The sequence below is a fragment of the Aquila chrysaetos genome, chromosome 19, assembly GCF_900496995.4.
Source record: "Aquila chrysaetos chrysaetos chromosome 19, bAquChr1.4, whole genome shotgun sequence".
In the NCBI taxonomy this organism is placed as follows: Eukaryota; Metazoa; Chordata; class Aves; order Accipitriformes; family Accipitridae; genus Aquila; species Aquila chrysaetos.
Window position 1 is genome coordinate 16,033,950 of NC_044022.1, and position 16,579 is coordinate 16,050,528.

General features: G+C 51.3%; 1 protein-coding gene across 2 annotated transcripts; it reads right to left on the bottom strand.

Moving 5' to 3' along the window:
* Positions 1-1,270: 1,270 nt before the first annotated feature.
* On the bottom strand, positions 1,271-12,430 carry ENDOD1 (endonuclease domain containing 1). 2 transcript variants are annotated; one of them, XR_003927597.2, is made up of 3 exons: positions 11,776-12,430; positions 4,146-6,016; positions 1,271-4,105 (listed from the first exon to the last, which is right to left on the bottom strand). XR_003927597.2 is itself a non-coding variant. In XM_030043062.2 (2 exons), exons 1-2 carry the CDS (start codon positions 12,067-12,069, stop codon positions 4,883-4,885), a joined length of 1,428 nt encoding a protein of 475 aa, XP_029898922.1. In that variant the 5' UTR covers positions 12,070-12,430; the 3' UTR covers positions 1,271-4,882. The 2 variants fall into 2 exon arrangements, 1 of the variants encoding a protein (XP_029898922.1); XM_030043062.2 differs by having other exon boundaries at positions 1,271-6,016.
* Between the last annotated feature and the right edge of the window lie 4,149 nt (positions 12,431-16,579).

Here is a 16,579-nt window from a genome sequence, read left to right on the forward strand (position 1 = left end):
ATGTTACCCAGTGTGAGATCCATTCCCAAATCGAAGTAAATCCAACAGCCTGGGAGACCATGCAGCGAAGAGAAATCGTCCCATGTCAAACCCATGGGATTGCAATCTTGCTAACGCGCACACCCCAGACACACCTCATGCTCCTTGCTCCCAGGCAATCCTTCCTAGCCAAACGAGTTACACTGGTATTTATTTTCCAATACCTTTTCCATTTTCTGGCACTGACTACGCTGGAGAGATAACCTGTGAACAAGCATGGCTCGGTTCCCTGCCAAACTGGAGCAGCTCCCTGGCCAGAGGGAGGTACGGAGCTGGTGACGGAGCTCCACGCAGAGCTGAGCAGCTCCAAAACACGCAGTGGCAGCAGAGGTGTGACCCAGAGGACCTGAGCCCAGGGCTGTGACCGAGGGGCCATGCTGCTGGGGTTGCTGAGTCCCTCTGCCCTTACCAGTGACCAGCCCCAGGATGAATGCAGCAGGCACAAGGGTCACCTCGAGGTGCACAGAGACCCCTGTGTCGAAGCGTTGGGTGACCTGGTTGAGGCAGGGCCATCTTTCACTAGGTCAGCTTGCTCAAAGCCCTGTCCAACCTGACCTCAACCACTTCCAATGACGGGGCATCCACAACTTCTCTGGGCAACCTGTTCCAGTGTCTTACCAGTTCCTGCAGACCTGAGAGGAACGCAGACTCCACTGGAGGGCTTCATCTGCCCAAAGAGAGGTACCCACAAAACGCAGGTGTCAACGTCTGGCTTACTCATCCCAGGACTTCTATACTGTCAGTGGAGGAAAATGGCCACTTTTAGGGACTGCTTGTTCTCCTTCTCAAGAAGTTGTGATAAAACCGGTCAAGCGAATGGCATTGCACAAGAGGGAGTTTCTCCCTGTCAGCTGCGAAGAATCATCCTGCTGTGATGTGATTTTTCTGTATCACAGAATCTGTATCTGGCCATTGTGCTGCACCTGAGCTGCATCTCACTGCATCTCACAAGAATAAAACATTCCCTCTCTCTTCTGGCACACACAGAGCTAAATTCACTGCCTGCAACCCCCCAGCTTCTACCTACATATTCTGCACCTTAATGAATTGACTCTTTTAAAGTGCTTTGAGAGAGGAAAGGTGTTTTAAAAGCACAAAAGGGCCATTAATATCAGACGTCAAGCCATAACAAAGACCAACTGTGCTGCTGGTGCTGTCTTGATTAGTCAAGGCACCCCGGGGTTGCATTATCCCGTTTGCAACTGTGACAGAAACGTGATACCAGCCCCTCTTTGGAAAAGTAACTTTTATTTTGTTGAAGCCATATGTTTCCAAGGATAGAGTAAAGCTCAGAAGCCATAAATCATGCCCAGATAAGAATAATCTCAAACAATAGTTAGTTTTTAGCAGGATGTTGCTTGTTCTGTGATAATTGCTCAGCGCTCAATACAGATTTCCCATCACCTGCTCAGACACGCAGCACAGAAGAAAAATGCCCCGTGCCAGTTGCGGTTCTTAGCATTTGAAATCTGAGCACGTTAAGACAATTTTAATAATACTGTTCCACATCTACCCAAATCCTACAGTGCTGCAGCCCCTTAGATTTCAAGGCCTGCCCACCTGCGGTCAGAAGACACAGTTGCAGCATGAAGACCTGCTGGCCTGACCCGAGCTAGGCTGGGTAGCGGTGGCGATGGAGATGCGGCAACGCAGACCTCCTGAGGTGCCTCAGCTTTTCTGCCTCTCAGCACGTGAGCTCCCACATCGCTGCAACTAGGGGGGTGCTGCAACTGGAGATGCTGGTGGAACTGGGATGCGGGGGCTGCTGGGTTAAGCTGTGGGGAAGCTGCTCTGGGTGCAGGACCCCTGAGAAGTGCATCGCCGGCTGCTGCCACCACACGTGCCTCCAGAGGCTGCTGGGGACCCTGGGTCCCCGAGGCTGGTGCCCGTCACCCCACCCTGTCATCTCCTGGGACCTGAGCTGGCTGCTTTCCTGCCTTGCCAGCTGCCATGTAGCCCGAGAGGAGCGCTGGGCTTGGGACAGGGTCTCGTGAAGGAGTGGGAAACCAGCTCCACATCTGGCTCTGCAGCAGAAAAGGCACGTTTGAGTAGGCAGAGATGCAAAGTGTGGTTTGGAGAGCATCCGCAGGCTGCTGTCTGCCTGCTGGGAGCAGCAACCTGGACCTTGCCCCTTGTACCCAAAATCCCCAAACCAACAGCTCCAAGGCAAAGGAGGGACTTGTAAAACACCACTGACTTCACCCAGCTATACCCATATTGGCACACAAAAGCTGCCTTTCCTTTTGAACAAAGCCAGCACTGCTTGCAGGCGGCCTCTCTCCACAAACCAGCCATGGCCCACGAAGGTGAGACAAGGAGTCATCCTCTCTCCCACTCATCCCACTGCCTCCCCACTTCATCCCCATCATTGGCATCCCCAATGATGCCATTAGCGTCATTGCTGAACGGGGAGCCACCTGGTCAGGGTGTGCTGGTCCAGGATGTGCACACACAGCTGGTTGCATTGAACGCAGCCCTTGAGCTAAGGAAACAACCCTCTCTTGCCACCATGAACCAGCAGAATCTCCTTTACCCTCTGAATCTCTCCCCTCCCAGCTCAGCCTTGCCGCAGGCAGCATGAGGCAGAGAGGCAAAGTTGCCACGTTGAGTAATTGGGCTTTCTTCAACCCAGGACTGGCCACCACCAACACAGCACCGCTGGGTCCCCCACGGGGACGGCAGCACTGGCTTGCACACCCCTGGGACTCCTTATGGGATGCTATGGCAGATCAGGGGTCCAAAACCAACGTGGTGCTGGAGGGAGGGAAAGAGGTGAGGGTGAAGGGAAGGATCTGCGTATGTAGAACTCCCAAATGCCTCTTGGAGTCCAGCCAAAGCAAATGCTGCTGCGATCGAGAGCCTCCCTCCTGCAGGCAGCTGTACCAAGAGACCCAAAGCCCCTCGCTGAGCCAAGCCCTGGGGAAGGGCAGTACCCCTGTGCCCTCCTCCAGCAGCGGCGGGTGTCCCTGTGCCCCTCGTCTGGCTGCAAACCACTGATGGTCCCCTGCAAAGGCCCCATGTGTGCCCCAGCTTCAGTGTACCAGATGTGGGGGGGTCCTGGCTCATGCCAGCTGGGGGAAAGGGTGAAGAGCTAGCAGGGAGGACGAGCGGTGCAGAAGAGGAGCTGGGTTCACCTCTGACATAAACGTGTCTGCTTGTGCGTGGGCTCACCAGGTGGGTATTCACACAGCAAAATGAGTGCTGCACCCCAGATCGCCCTCCTGCCTCTCATCCCACCTGGCAGTTCATAGTCCCCATGGCAGACAGAGGCAACACAACCACTTTTTCCCTCCTCCAGGTTTCCAAAATTGGCTAAGGAGGAAAAATGCCCAGCAAAAGGCTTTGCCGTTATGGCTCAGGTGGAGCTTGGCCATGCTGGTTCCTGCAGCTGCAACAGCCACACAGACCTCTTTTCCTCTTGCGGGTGGCAGAGGCTTCTTCCACGAGTGCTGCCAGGACCTCCAAGTGCAAGGAACTCACCACAAGTATCCTATTCCCTCTGCCTTTTCTCTCCCAATTGCCGGACAAGTTTCCTTGATGTCCCTCAGGCCAGCTTCACGCCCAGCACAGCACCGAGGGGATCCGCCTGCCCTGCCCGGGGCTGGCTCCGGCCCCGCTCTGACTCTACCTCTGGGTACAGGCTATGAAAGCAGCACATCAGCCCACGCGAAAGCAGCAAAATCCCCCCACGCTCCCCATGCACCGCCTCTCCCGTGTCTCCTTTCTATAAGGGCATCCCCGCCACCAACCCAGACTGATGGAAAGGGCAGAGCTGCTTTTCTTTTGCCCTAGAGGGAAACCCAGGAGGATCATTTTTCCCCGGCGAGGTGTGCTTTCAAAACAAGCCTCAGCAGGACAGCTGTGGTGTTACCCATCGCCAGCCTGGGCATCGTCTCACAGAGACCTCAGGCACATAAATACCGCTGCGTGCTCGGGGAGCTGTCAGCTCTCAAGGGAGGCAGAGCAGGTGGCAACTGATTCAAAGCCAAAAGCGTGACTCCCGGGTGCCGCTGGGCTTCAGAGCAGGCACGAGGGCTTCAGGGCTGAGACATTCAGGGGCTTAGACCTTCAGGGTACGCCACATCTTTAAGCTTCAGGGCTTAGACCTTCAGTGGTCACCAGGGAGCAAGGAAGGGTTGGGCGAAGACGACCTTGGTATGGCTAAGGGAAAATGTTTTCCCACCATGCAAAAGGACGAGCAGCAGGTCTTTCCTCTCAGCAAGATCCACACAATTTCAGCTGCCTGGAAAGGCCTGAGGACTATGAGATACACCTGGTCGCACCCCCTCCACCCGTGGGACCCCGGTGCAATGAGCAGTGCAACCGACAGCAGGACCTTGCGCCCATCCCGCCCTGCTCCCTGCTGTTTCCCAGCCCCAAATCCTTGTACCCTCGCCTCCTCCTTTCTCCAGGTCCCAGAAAACCCTCTGTAACTAAAATCCTCCCCTGACCACCACCTCCTCCTTGGCATGGATGGGCTTCTGCAGAGCTCACTGCCAGTACGTAGGGCTCAGTGTCACCATAGCCGGAAAGAAATAACCTTGTACCACATTTAGCACGCATCTCCCAGAGGAAGCATCTTGACATTTGAAAATCACAGAAACTTTGTGGCCTGCACCAATAAAACCCGAACAGTTTACAACAGACAGAATTTGAGTTACAATGGTGGCTGCCCCCGGCGACATTACTTCAGCCCTCCCTGTTATTCCCCAGTCGGTTCATTGTTATTAATGTCACTACAATAAATACCAGAATAAAATTGACAGCATTTGGCCACGTGTCTTAAAGCATTGCCCCACTCTTCCTTCACTCCGTGACTTTGCAGCCTTGGTTTCCATCCCTATCAGTCATCAGAGGAGCCTTTAGGGACAAACCGTTTGACTATGTGACAAGCCAGGTAATAAAAGCCATGCAGAAGTGTGGCTGTGGCGTCGATGACCAGAGAGAAGGTGCCCCCGATCCCGGTGGCCATGTCTTTGAGGACGGAGGGAATGGCACAGATGGATTGGTAAGGGAAAGCAGCGAGGTGAAGGACAAAGCCCACGGGGATGCGCAGGATCCTGTAGGTGAGGGACGCCACATCTTGAACAATTTGCAGGAAGCCCAGGACGATGTTGATGATGACTCTCCCCACATCATAGGGGATGCTGATGAGTACCATGCTGATGGCTTTAAGGTAGGACACCACCCCATTCCACAGGCTGTAGAGTCCATCCAGAACTGCACCACCAACCCGCTTGATAACAAGCCACAGAAAATAAAACACAAATTTCACCAGCTCCACAAACACGTAGATGAGGAGTTCCAGAAGTTTGATGAAAGGGGTAGCAATGATGCCAGCCACTCTTCTCACCAAGCCGCCGTCTTTGGCCTCCTGGTTGTCACTTGTTCCTACTTGCTCTCCAGAGCGGATCTGACTGACAGCTTGCAGTATTGCTTCCGTTTTCTCCTGGCTTTTGTTGTCTTCCCCACACTTGCCCTTGAACAAGTGAACTCCTGCTAGAAGCTGCTTCTCCAGCTCTCCCACCGTGAGGTCCACCAAGCTGATTTCATCATTCATTTTTTTCACTAGTCCCAGGGACCATCCCTCCGGAGCATCGCAGCAGGCTGCCAGCCAGAGGGTCTCTGGCACCGACACCTTGCCTTTAACTCGGACACTGGAAGGAATTGCACCTGCAAGGAGATACAGATGATCTTTCTTGGAGCAGTGAGGGACCAGAGCTTGCTCCACTACCCTCCCGATGTCTCTGTGCCAGCTTTTGCTCAGAGACGGGCTCAGAGGGACGGCGTTCGTGAGCGTGTAAGTGGCCATCTGGAAATCCTCCTCATTGAGCAAGCTGGGATTGAGCAGCCCTCTCTCGTAACCGGAGCCCACGTAGTCTGAGGTCAAGGCTTGATTTGCACCAAGGTTGGCCACAGTGCCAACAATATCAGCTTCATGCACCATCTCATGCAGGTCATTTTCTGGATCGTCTATCTGAAACAGTAGAGAGAAGAGTTACTGGATGCAATTTCCCTTTCCTAGAAAGCAACATGTAAAAAGGGACCTTGAAGTATATTTTCCATTGTGACTGCTACTACATGCTGTGCCTCAGACCACATCCTGTACTCCCTCCTTATTTTCCTTGCAGTGCTTTGGAGGACTGTATGCTCTACTTAGCTGCCCTGCCAAACGCATCCATTTAGGCTGCAAGGGATGCTTGCAGCTCTCCAGTCTGGTTCGCAGCACAACACAGCCTCCAGAATCTCACCAGTCACCCTGCACCAAGCCTCTAACTTGTGCTTTTTTTCCTAGAAGAGATTTTTAAGACCAATAGATGGCTTGGTTTAGGGCCATGTGTTCACCTCCTACAGTGGTGATACCTCCAGTTCATTTAAGCACCTACCATGGCACCTTAATTCAGTCCCTCTAAACTATCAAATCCAAGCTATGAAGACAAAAACCATGGTATATAAGATGTCTAGAGAAGGCATTTACCTCTCACCACTGATGACGTAAGAAGCCAGAATGAAGCCAGCCACCATGGCAGATGACCTGAACTTCCCCGCCCTGAACACAGACACAGCAGGGAGCTCCTAGGGCTCTCTCAGGGCTTGTCATTAGTAGTCTGAACCTCATGTCATTAATAGTCTGAACCTCATCCTTAATGACCACACAGCTCCTGGCATAAAATGGGTGAGGATGCCATCACTGCAGGTCCTCGATGGAATCTGTGCTGCCTGCTTGTGTCTGCCATTCCCATGCCACAGAGCCAGAGGTAGCAATTGCTGCAGCAGGAATTTGTCCTGGAGTCATGCACGGAGCCATGCATGGGGAGGTAACGAGCAGTGGGAGCAGAAGCACTAAATGGCGGGACGTGCTCAGGTCTTTCTCAGGTGGCAGCAGCTCTGTCTGCTCCTTAGTCACTCCTACTGATGCTGCCTGCAGCCGCTCCGGGAGGGGGGGTGCCAGATTGTCATTTTCTTCCCCAAATTAAAGGGTGAGCATGTTGGTAGAAGCTCGGGGGTGGCAGATGGTCTCTGGCAGTCACTGCCTCCTGTAGTCTCTGTTTCAAAGGCTGTGGCCTTCAGCTCCTAGCACTGTGCTGGCCCAATTAAACCTGTTGTCTTTGCTCCTGGCCTATAGACTGCTTACTGCACTATATAATATGTACTTTGGAGACATCTATGGCAGACAGTTCATAGTTTACCTCGAATCACTCCCCAGTCATCCTTCCTCATCCCTTGGCCATCTTGCAATGCCAGCTGGACAGATGTCCAGCAACCTTACCCAGAGTTTGCATCCTCTTAGTGACTCATCACCTGCTCACAGCTCTGCGTCAACCTGTGCTGCGAGTCCGGGTGAAATGGCCAGCACCACGAGTGCCAGCAGCTCTCCATCACCCTCGCCTAGGAGCTGAGCTCTGGCTGGCCTCCTGCATCAGCCAAGCCCCTGCGGTCCGGGCTCAGGGCTCGCTCTGCACCAGCCCTGGTCACAGTGCCAACGCTGGCCATTGCAGAGGGCTGCATCACCCCCATCTCCTGCTAAGGAGGTTTCTTGCACTTTGTTTTGAAGCATCTGATGCTTATTGCTTCGGACTGGAAGGATCACAGTGAATCCTATGTGCTGATGCACAAGTTGTAGCTTTTTCTAAATATGCCACTTAAAAAAGACTTAACCTGCACTTCATCTGCCTTATTCTGCTCGTCTCGCTCAGACGCCCCAAATTCACGGGCTGCAGCTGGCTGATGAGGCCAGACATTTTGCGTTCCACAAAATCACTGTCCCATCGTGCCCCCCCAGCTCATTCTCCCTGTTCTGATGAGGTTATGATGTTGTGCCATGGGACGAGGGATGCAGGCAGTGTGTTTAATCCCACAGGAGAGGTGATGGAGCGGGCACGGGTGAGAGGCTGTGCCTGGGAACTGCCCTCCGTGTTATGGCCCTTTTGAGCCTGACACGCTCACAGAGACACTGACCCCTTCTCACTCCCATGGCAGTGCTGCTGTACCACAAGGACACGTAGACCCGAGACAAGTCAGCTCTGCCTCCTGGCAGAGATTCCCAGCCTACATGAAGCAGACGGTATAAACTTAATTTTCTCTCCTTATGAGCTGATGCATGCAAACCTTGAGGTGCCTGTCAAGAAAATACGTCTCTGGTTACCTGTTCAGCTGCAGGCTTTTGCACATACCATTGGGATTGTTTAGGTGCAATTAAAAAAGAACATGATAAAAATGCAGCCATGTGCTGTTCATGCGTAAGGCTCTGACATCACCAAGTTATGCTTATAATAACTCATATTATGGTTTGTAATAACTCATGTGTAACTGAGGTTTTTGTGCCTCCTCCAGCTCAGCCCCAAAGGCAAGCTGCCTCCAGCACTGCATCTAATCTGCATTGCAAGCTACCTTTCCTCACTGCTTCAAAAAGCTTTTGGTTTGTGTCACCGCCAAAACGTATCTGCATTCATGGAGTCAGCCATGAAGCCACCTGCCCAAATAACCTGGAATAGCTATGGGCAAGATCCAAGCAGACAGGTAAACACCTCATTCATAGGATGGGGATTTAAAAATAAATTATGCATCTGAACACCTGTATGGATGTGAGCGCCTAACAATATTGATGTGTTTCATAAAGTGGGGATTGCAGTTTCAGAGAAGGGCAGAGGCAGAGGGGGATTAAAAGTATGGCAACACACAGCTATTAGAGCAGGCAGCTTCCATCAAGTTTGGTCATCTAACAGTGTAGGACACTGTTACCTCCCACCTTCCCCACCCTAGTACCATTCCTGGTGAACTTCAGCATTCCACTCCCCTCGCTATTTCCTCAGGCATGCTTATGCCTTTCATTGCAGTGGGGATACTTCATCTACCCTTAGTACAGGTCCCAGGGAGGAGGCACAGTGTACCTTACGGCAAGCTTGCTGTCACAGGACGTCCACACGAGTGGCTCTAGAAGTACCTGTTTCTCTTGACTGTCCACCAAGAGAGATGGCAAGAGCAGCTCAGAGGTAGCTATAACTGGACGATGCAAATCCCACCCTGGTCATCTGGCTGGCGGTAGTCACCAACCAAATGAAAACACAAGGTGATTCATCCAACCCCTCGTACATTAGGACAGAAAGAGCAACTCCAGAGTTTTCCATCTCTCTCTAAACTATAGAAACAGTCAAACCCATAGGTTTTCAGACAACCAAAACGAGATGAGGTGAAAGCCACCTAAGTGACTTGCTCTCAACCCGTAGCAAAACTGTGGCAGAGCAGGTTTTCAGGCCTGAGCCTGGGGGAGTCCCATCAGTACCCTGCTCATCAACCTACCCTGCCTGCTCTCTAATTTTTCACTAATTGCTGAATTAATTCGCTGTTTCCAGCTGCCAATCGGCAGTGGGTGGCACTGACATTCCTCACACTTCTTACCCAATTACTGCCTCTGTGCTACATTTGGCATTTGTTTCTCAGGCAGACATTCCTGAGGAGGTAGGCATGCAGGGAGTGAGACGGTGCCCTCACCACATCATTACTCCCCAAAAAAGCTTGTGACAACCCTGAGGCACTCAACAGAGTGCAGCGAGCATTTTTATAGTGATTTCTTTCTGCCTGCTCTGTCTCTGCATCTCCATGTGCATGCACATAGATGTAAGCACAAGCCACTGTGCAGCTGAGCCTGCTCATCCCTGGCTATCCCTGCCTGGGCAAGGAAATTATCCAGAAAATAGGCAATATAACCTCATGGGGCTATGCTGCAAAGCAGGTGTTGCTAAGGGTTCCCTTCAGCAGCCATTTGACCTCTCCTAACCATCTGACCTAGCCTTGATGGGAACACATATAATGGGTGTGAAATCTCTTCCCCACTTTCTCCTCCCAGATCCCGCGTGGCAGTGTCTGAGAGGGGTGTACATGCTTATTTCTTGAGTTATAGGAATTCTTCCTAGTCCTGATTTTTTCTCCTTACAGATTCTTCAGATGATTTTTTTTCTAGTGGTTTTCTGTCTCAGACTGAGGTTCCTCCAGTGAACCACAGAGCTGCTACCTACCTCCCACCCCTGAGACACCTGCATTTCAGCAATGGGTGAAGGAGACCCATTAGTGTAAACTAAGGATGGACCCACAGCAATGCATGGGGATGCTCTGGAGAAGCCAGAGCAACTAAAGGTAGTGCCTGGCCAATTATTTCTGGGGCTGCAGTACGGTTTGGAGGCAGGAGACACAAGGTTTGGGGCTCTGGAGTGCTTGGCAGGGATGATGACGAGGTGAAGAGGGATAGAGCAGGGAGGGCAGGGGAGCCAGCGGGAGGGAGGTGCTGGAGAACTGAGGCTGCTGTGGAGGGGCTGCCCACTGCTCCGTGGCAGGAATGGCTTTCAAGCCTGCCTGGGCAGGTCTGGTGAGTCAGACCACGAGGAGCAGGAGGAGATATGGTGGCTAGAGGTGATGAAGGGCATCAGCGGCTGAGGCAAATGGGAAAGGACCTCATCTCTGCTGCTTTGCCTCGCTGTCTCCATGGCACTGACAGCAAATGCTCACTCGCCCAGGTCCCCTTTGTGCTTCAAAAACTCATCACCCTTCCTCAACTCCGTAACGGCAGTCTGCAAAAAGCTTCCCTCTGCTTTAAAAGGGCAAGCAGACACCTCCCACAGCCATCTGTGAAGTGCAAGGAGAGCAGATCAAAAGGCCCTTGGGAACTCCTGCAACTCAAAACCCAGCCCAGAGAGCAGGGAGACAGTCCAAGGGGAAGACAGGGATTTGGGATTTCCTGTCTTCACTGCCTGTGACCTCGTGGTCTTAGTATCTCATCGCCCCATATGAGGAAAATGAGCATGGCAACCACTCTCTTGAGGCAGGGGTGAGCTTTGATTCTGGCTACATCTAGCACCCAGCACCTGAGGGCCCTGCTCCCAACATGCTGCTCTGATACTGCAGCCATTCGTGCCCTGATGAAGCACCCTTGCATGCTGCCAATCTTTCCTGAGCTCAATGGATGGGGGTAGCTTGATATTTGCTACAAAATTCCCTGTGATCACTGCTGAAAAACCTGAAACAAGGCAAAAAAAAAAAAAAAAAAAGAGAGGTAAAGCGTACTTGTTCTCTTAGGGCATTTTTTAAGGATTTCCTTTAAATTTAACAGCCTGAAGGACTTGCTTCCACATGCCAAGTGTCAGGGGAGACAAAAACCACTGAGGCTCCAGCAAAATTTGTTTTATACTGCACACTTCTGACCTGACTAAAGCCTTCACGCTCCAGGACATGGCAAATCATTTCCCTACCCGCGTCTGCAACACAGGCACACAACAAAAAGCTGCAGCGTCAACTTGGTGAACCGCAAATGGATGTTTTATCCCTGCGCAGCGAAGCTAAAGAACTCTTATCAACACTGCGATCACGCTGGCAACAGAACAAACTTCAACTTGACACTGCGATGTTTAACTCTGCTACCCATCGGCAGTGCTCCCTGCCTGTGATAGCTGGCTAGGCAGGACAGACGCATCAGCTGGTGGCAAAGATGACTTTCCTCTCCCCTGGCACGGCACGTTGCACGCAGCAGCCTCCCAGCTTTCATTATAAGCCCCGTGGGACAAGGAACTATTTGTTTGGTCAGTTCCAAGCACAAAAATAAGTTCTGCTTGGGTTAAATTAATATCGAAAGAAGTTCAACAAGCAGAGCTCCTGCCTCCTTTGCAAAAGCCTAGCCCCAGCTTCACCCCAGAGGAAATGTTCTCCAGGAACATTTCCTTTACAGCGAAGGAAAAGCTGACTTACCTGCGGTTCGACCAGCCAGTTCTCCTCCTTGTTTTGGGCTGGCTTTGTATACTTAAAAGCTGAATAAAGAGGGATTTTGTCCTTAGTACTGTAGAGGGTTGCAAAGCGTGGCTCTTTGTTGTACTGTTGACAGATTTTCACGTGGAACGGCTCCGTAAATCCTTCGGGTGGGACTTGTCCAGGGAAGAACACATTACACTCAGCAAAACCAGTTTCATCCTCTCCGACAACTCTGCCCTGGGAAAAGCCTGGGAAAACTGTGATGCAAAGCAAAAACACAATTGACGTCTTCATGGTGCACTCCCTGGAGCTGAGGGAAGCCCCGTCTGCCTCCGCTGGGTTCGGCAAAGGACCTGTGCTCTGAGTCCATGCAGCAGCGAAGCCAGAAAGCGTCTGGAATTCGGGTGTAGCGTGTGAGGGAAATGAAATATGAAACCACAGCCGATCCCTTCAGGGAGCCAGCGCTTTCTGCGTTGTGAAACCAAACATGCGCCGGGCTGCGCTGACACACGCTGCGGACGCCAACTGCCTGCAGGAGATAATGCCAAGCAACCTGAAATCATCCAGGCTCATTGGGAAGAGGAGGAGGGAAGCCTACGGCGGTGCAGGACTAGAGCTGAGCGGCACTGGCTGTCCAGGCTGGGGCTCAGCGCCGGCGGGGGTGTGGTGTGCTGCATTGCAGCAGAGTCCCCAGCAGGAATTTTGGCTGACGCAGCCAGAAATCTTCCTGGGGCTGCCAGGGGGATGCTGCAAAGTCAGATTCGCCACCCCGAAGAAGGTGTTAGCTGCCCTCTCCAGCCACGAGCCTGGCTAAGGGAGAGGGAGAAGAGAGGTGGCGGGATATTGGCACTGCTGCGAACCCACTTTGCCCCTTTTGGGGTATCTGTCACCACCGTTGCTGCCAGCCATGTGCTGCTAAGGTGCCTGGGAAAGGCATTCTCCTCCCGTCTCTCTGGGAGTTGTAATGGGCATCTGAAACCCTCCTGTGGAGCAGTATCACCTCACCTTGGCAGACCCTCGCTCAGGAGAGATTAACAAGAGGAAGAAGGATGAAGACCCTTGGATCACATACCCCTAATCAACACCCACCTCTGAATATTTTGACCAAACCTATAGAACTAGCACAAAAAAAAACTCCAAACTGCCTAAAGGGAAGGAAACCACTCTTCTGAGTTTGTGATCAGCAGAGCTACAGCTGGGTAAAGGCTGTATTCCTTCAGTGACTGGGAAAATTAATGTTTTCAGAATAGTCAGGATGGAAAGGAGACTACAGAGCAGTTCCTCAGTCAAGAAAATGTGCATTTTCCCACTCAAGAAGTTAGATATGATCACCTGTGTTGCCAACAACCTTAAAAAATCCTGGGTGCCAATAAGGCACAGGTCACTTTTAGACAAAGCTGGTTTATACTGTTAAAGTGATTTCCAAGCAAAAATCTCCAAGTGCTACCAACCCACAAGTGTTTGCAGATGAGGTAGGAGTGCTCTATATCGCAAATGATGAAATGGGACAGCGGGTGCTTAAAGTGCCTGCCCAAGGTCAGAGAAGGAGCCTGTAAAAGCGCTAAAAATAGACCGGACTCTAAGACTGTCATTCCTCTACTCAGGGATGACTTATAGAAGTATCAAGGCAAGGAAATACGTCAGCACCTCTTGGTGTGGTGTTATCAGCTGGGGGAGACAGAGGCGGGCTGGACAGGCTGGGGAACAACAGGAAATGTAGTAAGTGGGCTTGGGTTTGGTCCAGGCAGATGCCTGGTCACCCAGCCCTGACAGAAAGAGTTAGTCATGTTCAGGAAAGATGGTGGAACTGAAAGCACAGACACAGCCTGACCTGAAGACAGCAGCTCCAAAAGACAGGCTTAAAATTTCATTTTCCTGGATGTAAAAAGGCTCCTGGGAAATCAAGAACTGAAGCTAAACCTTAGCTATTAGGTATTTGTCTGACCCCAGGCTTGCAATTACTTGGGCAGCAGGGGAAAAGATTTTCACAAGGGTGGTAAACCCTGCTCCCCAGGCAAACCTAGGCCAGGCGATACCTTTAAACACCCCACTCCAAGACTGACACACATTACCCTAGGATAGGCATGGTCCCAATCCAACAGAAAGGCAGCATGAGGTGTCTCAAGATGAACATGACAGCAACCAGCATGCTGAGCAGATCGATGACTTCCACCAGGAAACACGGACATCCTGCTTCTGCCCCGGACCTGCGCATCAACCTCCTCCCTCAAAGTGGCACCTCTGTCTCACTGGGATACACAGCCCCAAGCTGTCTTCCAAGCCTCGGGGGCTTCTTTTCTGCTTTTTGGGAACTCTGAGCGGCTCTTTCCTGGAGGCTGGGGTCTGCCTGCCTATTTAGCTCTGTATTTACCAGCAAACAGATAACCTTTGACTCAGCCTGAAGAGCAAGAGTCTCAGGCTCTCATCTCCTATGAAGAGCATCAACGTGAAAGTCAGGATGGAGCTCCACTCCTCTATTCCCAATCCCATTTTCTCTCCGAGCGAGGCCCCTCTGCAGTTTCTCTCTCATTTAAGATAGCTGTTGTGACCCTTGACCTTGGAGCTGGGTATTTTTTTTCTGTTCTTGCTAACATCCCTATTACTAAAGAGACTAGGTGCCATCATCATGGTATGGCACTCACCATGCTGGGAAGACAAAGGCCAAAGGACTGCCCTGCCCCGGGAAGATCATGCTCTCAGCCATGGGATCACAAACAGACAGAAGAGCCAAACACAGTGAGATGGAGTCGGTCAGAGCTTTTGACGACTCCGTGCTCCAGTAGCTTATCTGCTATCACAGGCTTTTATAGGCATCCCAGGGAGTGATGCCTATAGCGAGTGATGCAAAAGGGAATATGAATACCAGATCCAAAACAGCCCTAAGGCTGTTGATGTGAGCAGAAGGGCTCTGGGAAAAAGCACATTGGGTTGGAAGCGGGCAGCATGAGCTGGCAGCAGCAGCAGCATGGCCTTGCAGGGGCTGCCTCCTCCAAACCCACCAAGGGGTGACAGTGCAACAAGCTCAGCAGTGCCGGCAGTGCGGGCAAGCACCTTATGTTTGATGTGAAGAAGGAGAAGGAGCCGAGGGAAGATGCAAAGAGGGAGGTGATGTGGTCAAAGGGACACGTGAGAAAAGTGATCTCTCAGTGGCAGGCAAAGCTGTGTAGAGGGACAGGAGAGGCTACAGGCAATAGGCTGTATGGACACAGTTTGCAAGGCATACCAGAAATAAAGTGTGTCAGGGAAAAGAGATTAAAGACAGAGAGACTGGAGAGAGGGAAGAGCAAGAAAAGAGGTAAGGATCCAGAAAATGGTGAGGAAAAGGAAGATATTGGGCAAAAATTAAAGCTGAGGAGGATCTGCATTCCTTAAAAACTGGAGTACTAAGGAAAGGTTAAGAAGGAAAATGAATGGGAATAGGTGTGAGGAAATCCAGGGTCAAGTGAGGAGTTGAGAGCCAGCTGAGGAAAGCTGTCTCCTTCTGTGATAACAAAATGAGGAGAAAACATGAGGAGGAGAAGGGGGAAAGGAGAATGAAAGGAGGTTTTCATCTATCTTCACTGACATAATGTGGATAACCAGTCCTCCTCTTCCTCAAGGGTCTCAAGCACCAAAACCAATGTCTCAAAGGAAAAATACCTCCCTGAAAAACAAACGTGAAAAACATGCCAGCATTCAAACCCTTTAGCCACAAAGAAGCTGCTGGGCTTGTTTGCCTGCTTTCCCACACTGTGCCTCCAGCCCTGTCTCTCTGTTCACACGGCTGACACTGGAATTGCTACAAATAGCAAATCTTTCTCCTCGCATGCCTGACCCCTCTAGTCTAGTCTTTCAAAACATTCTTGACTCCAAATATTTTTCCAGGCCGGATCTCCTGTCTGCTACCACAACCTCTAGGCAAGACCACAGTGCTGTATGTGACTGTCCCATTCTTCTGAGAAGGAAAGGAAGAAGAACGTGTCTCTAAGGGCAAGCAGTCCCACTGGAGAGACACCACCTGATTCAGTGGAGATACCAAAGATTGGACTTGGAGCGTGGCAGTGCCAGCAGACACGCTATGGCATGTCAGAGAGCACATCTGCCTCCTCACTGTCTCATGGGGAAAGAGTCTCTTTTTAAAATTAGCTGAAAAACTTGGTCTGGGAAAGGAGCCCAGTGCTGAGCTAGGAAGAAAAGCAGGAGTGAAACAATTTTCCTGCTAAAACTAAGAGATTCAAGGGCCGGGAGGGCAGAAGGACAATAAACTCTTCGGAGAAGAGCTTAGCAACATGCTGTTGATTCCCCCCTTGAAACAGGTCTTGATGCCAGTTTCTGCTGCCTACTTGTCAGGTGTTTACACAGGCATCTTCATGCCTTCCTGTCGTGGATGAATGATTTAGGATCCTTAAAGAATCTGTAAAGTGCAACTTAACAGAGTTCAATGGCAAGGTTCATTCTATTACTTACTACATGGGAGAAACATACAAAGGAAAATCGAGTTAGAATCGATTTAGGATGATTTGCAGAGAGATAGGAGATGCAAAAAGGTAAGGGATACCCTCCTGTTGACTCACGAGGTTCAGAATGGACCCCCTTGCATTCTAAACTCCTGATGGAGCTTAGGTGTGGCTAGATCCAAACTTCATCTCAGACCTGGCCAATGGTTTATGGCTAAGAGATTCAAAGGGTAAGGAAAACCTCCCGTTGAGTCATGAGGTTCAGAAAGTACCCCCTTCCTTTCTAAACTCCTCAGAGAGGAGTCTAGGTGTGGCCAGATCCAATCTTAGTCCCAGACGTGGTCAATGGCTAAGGGAATTATGTGTGC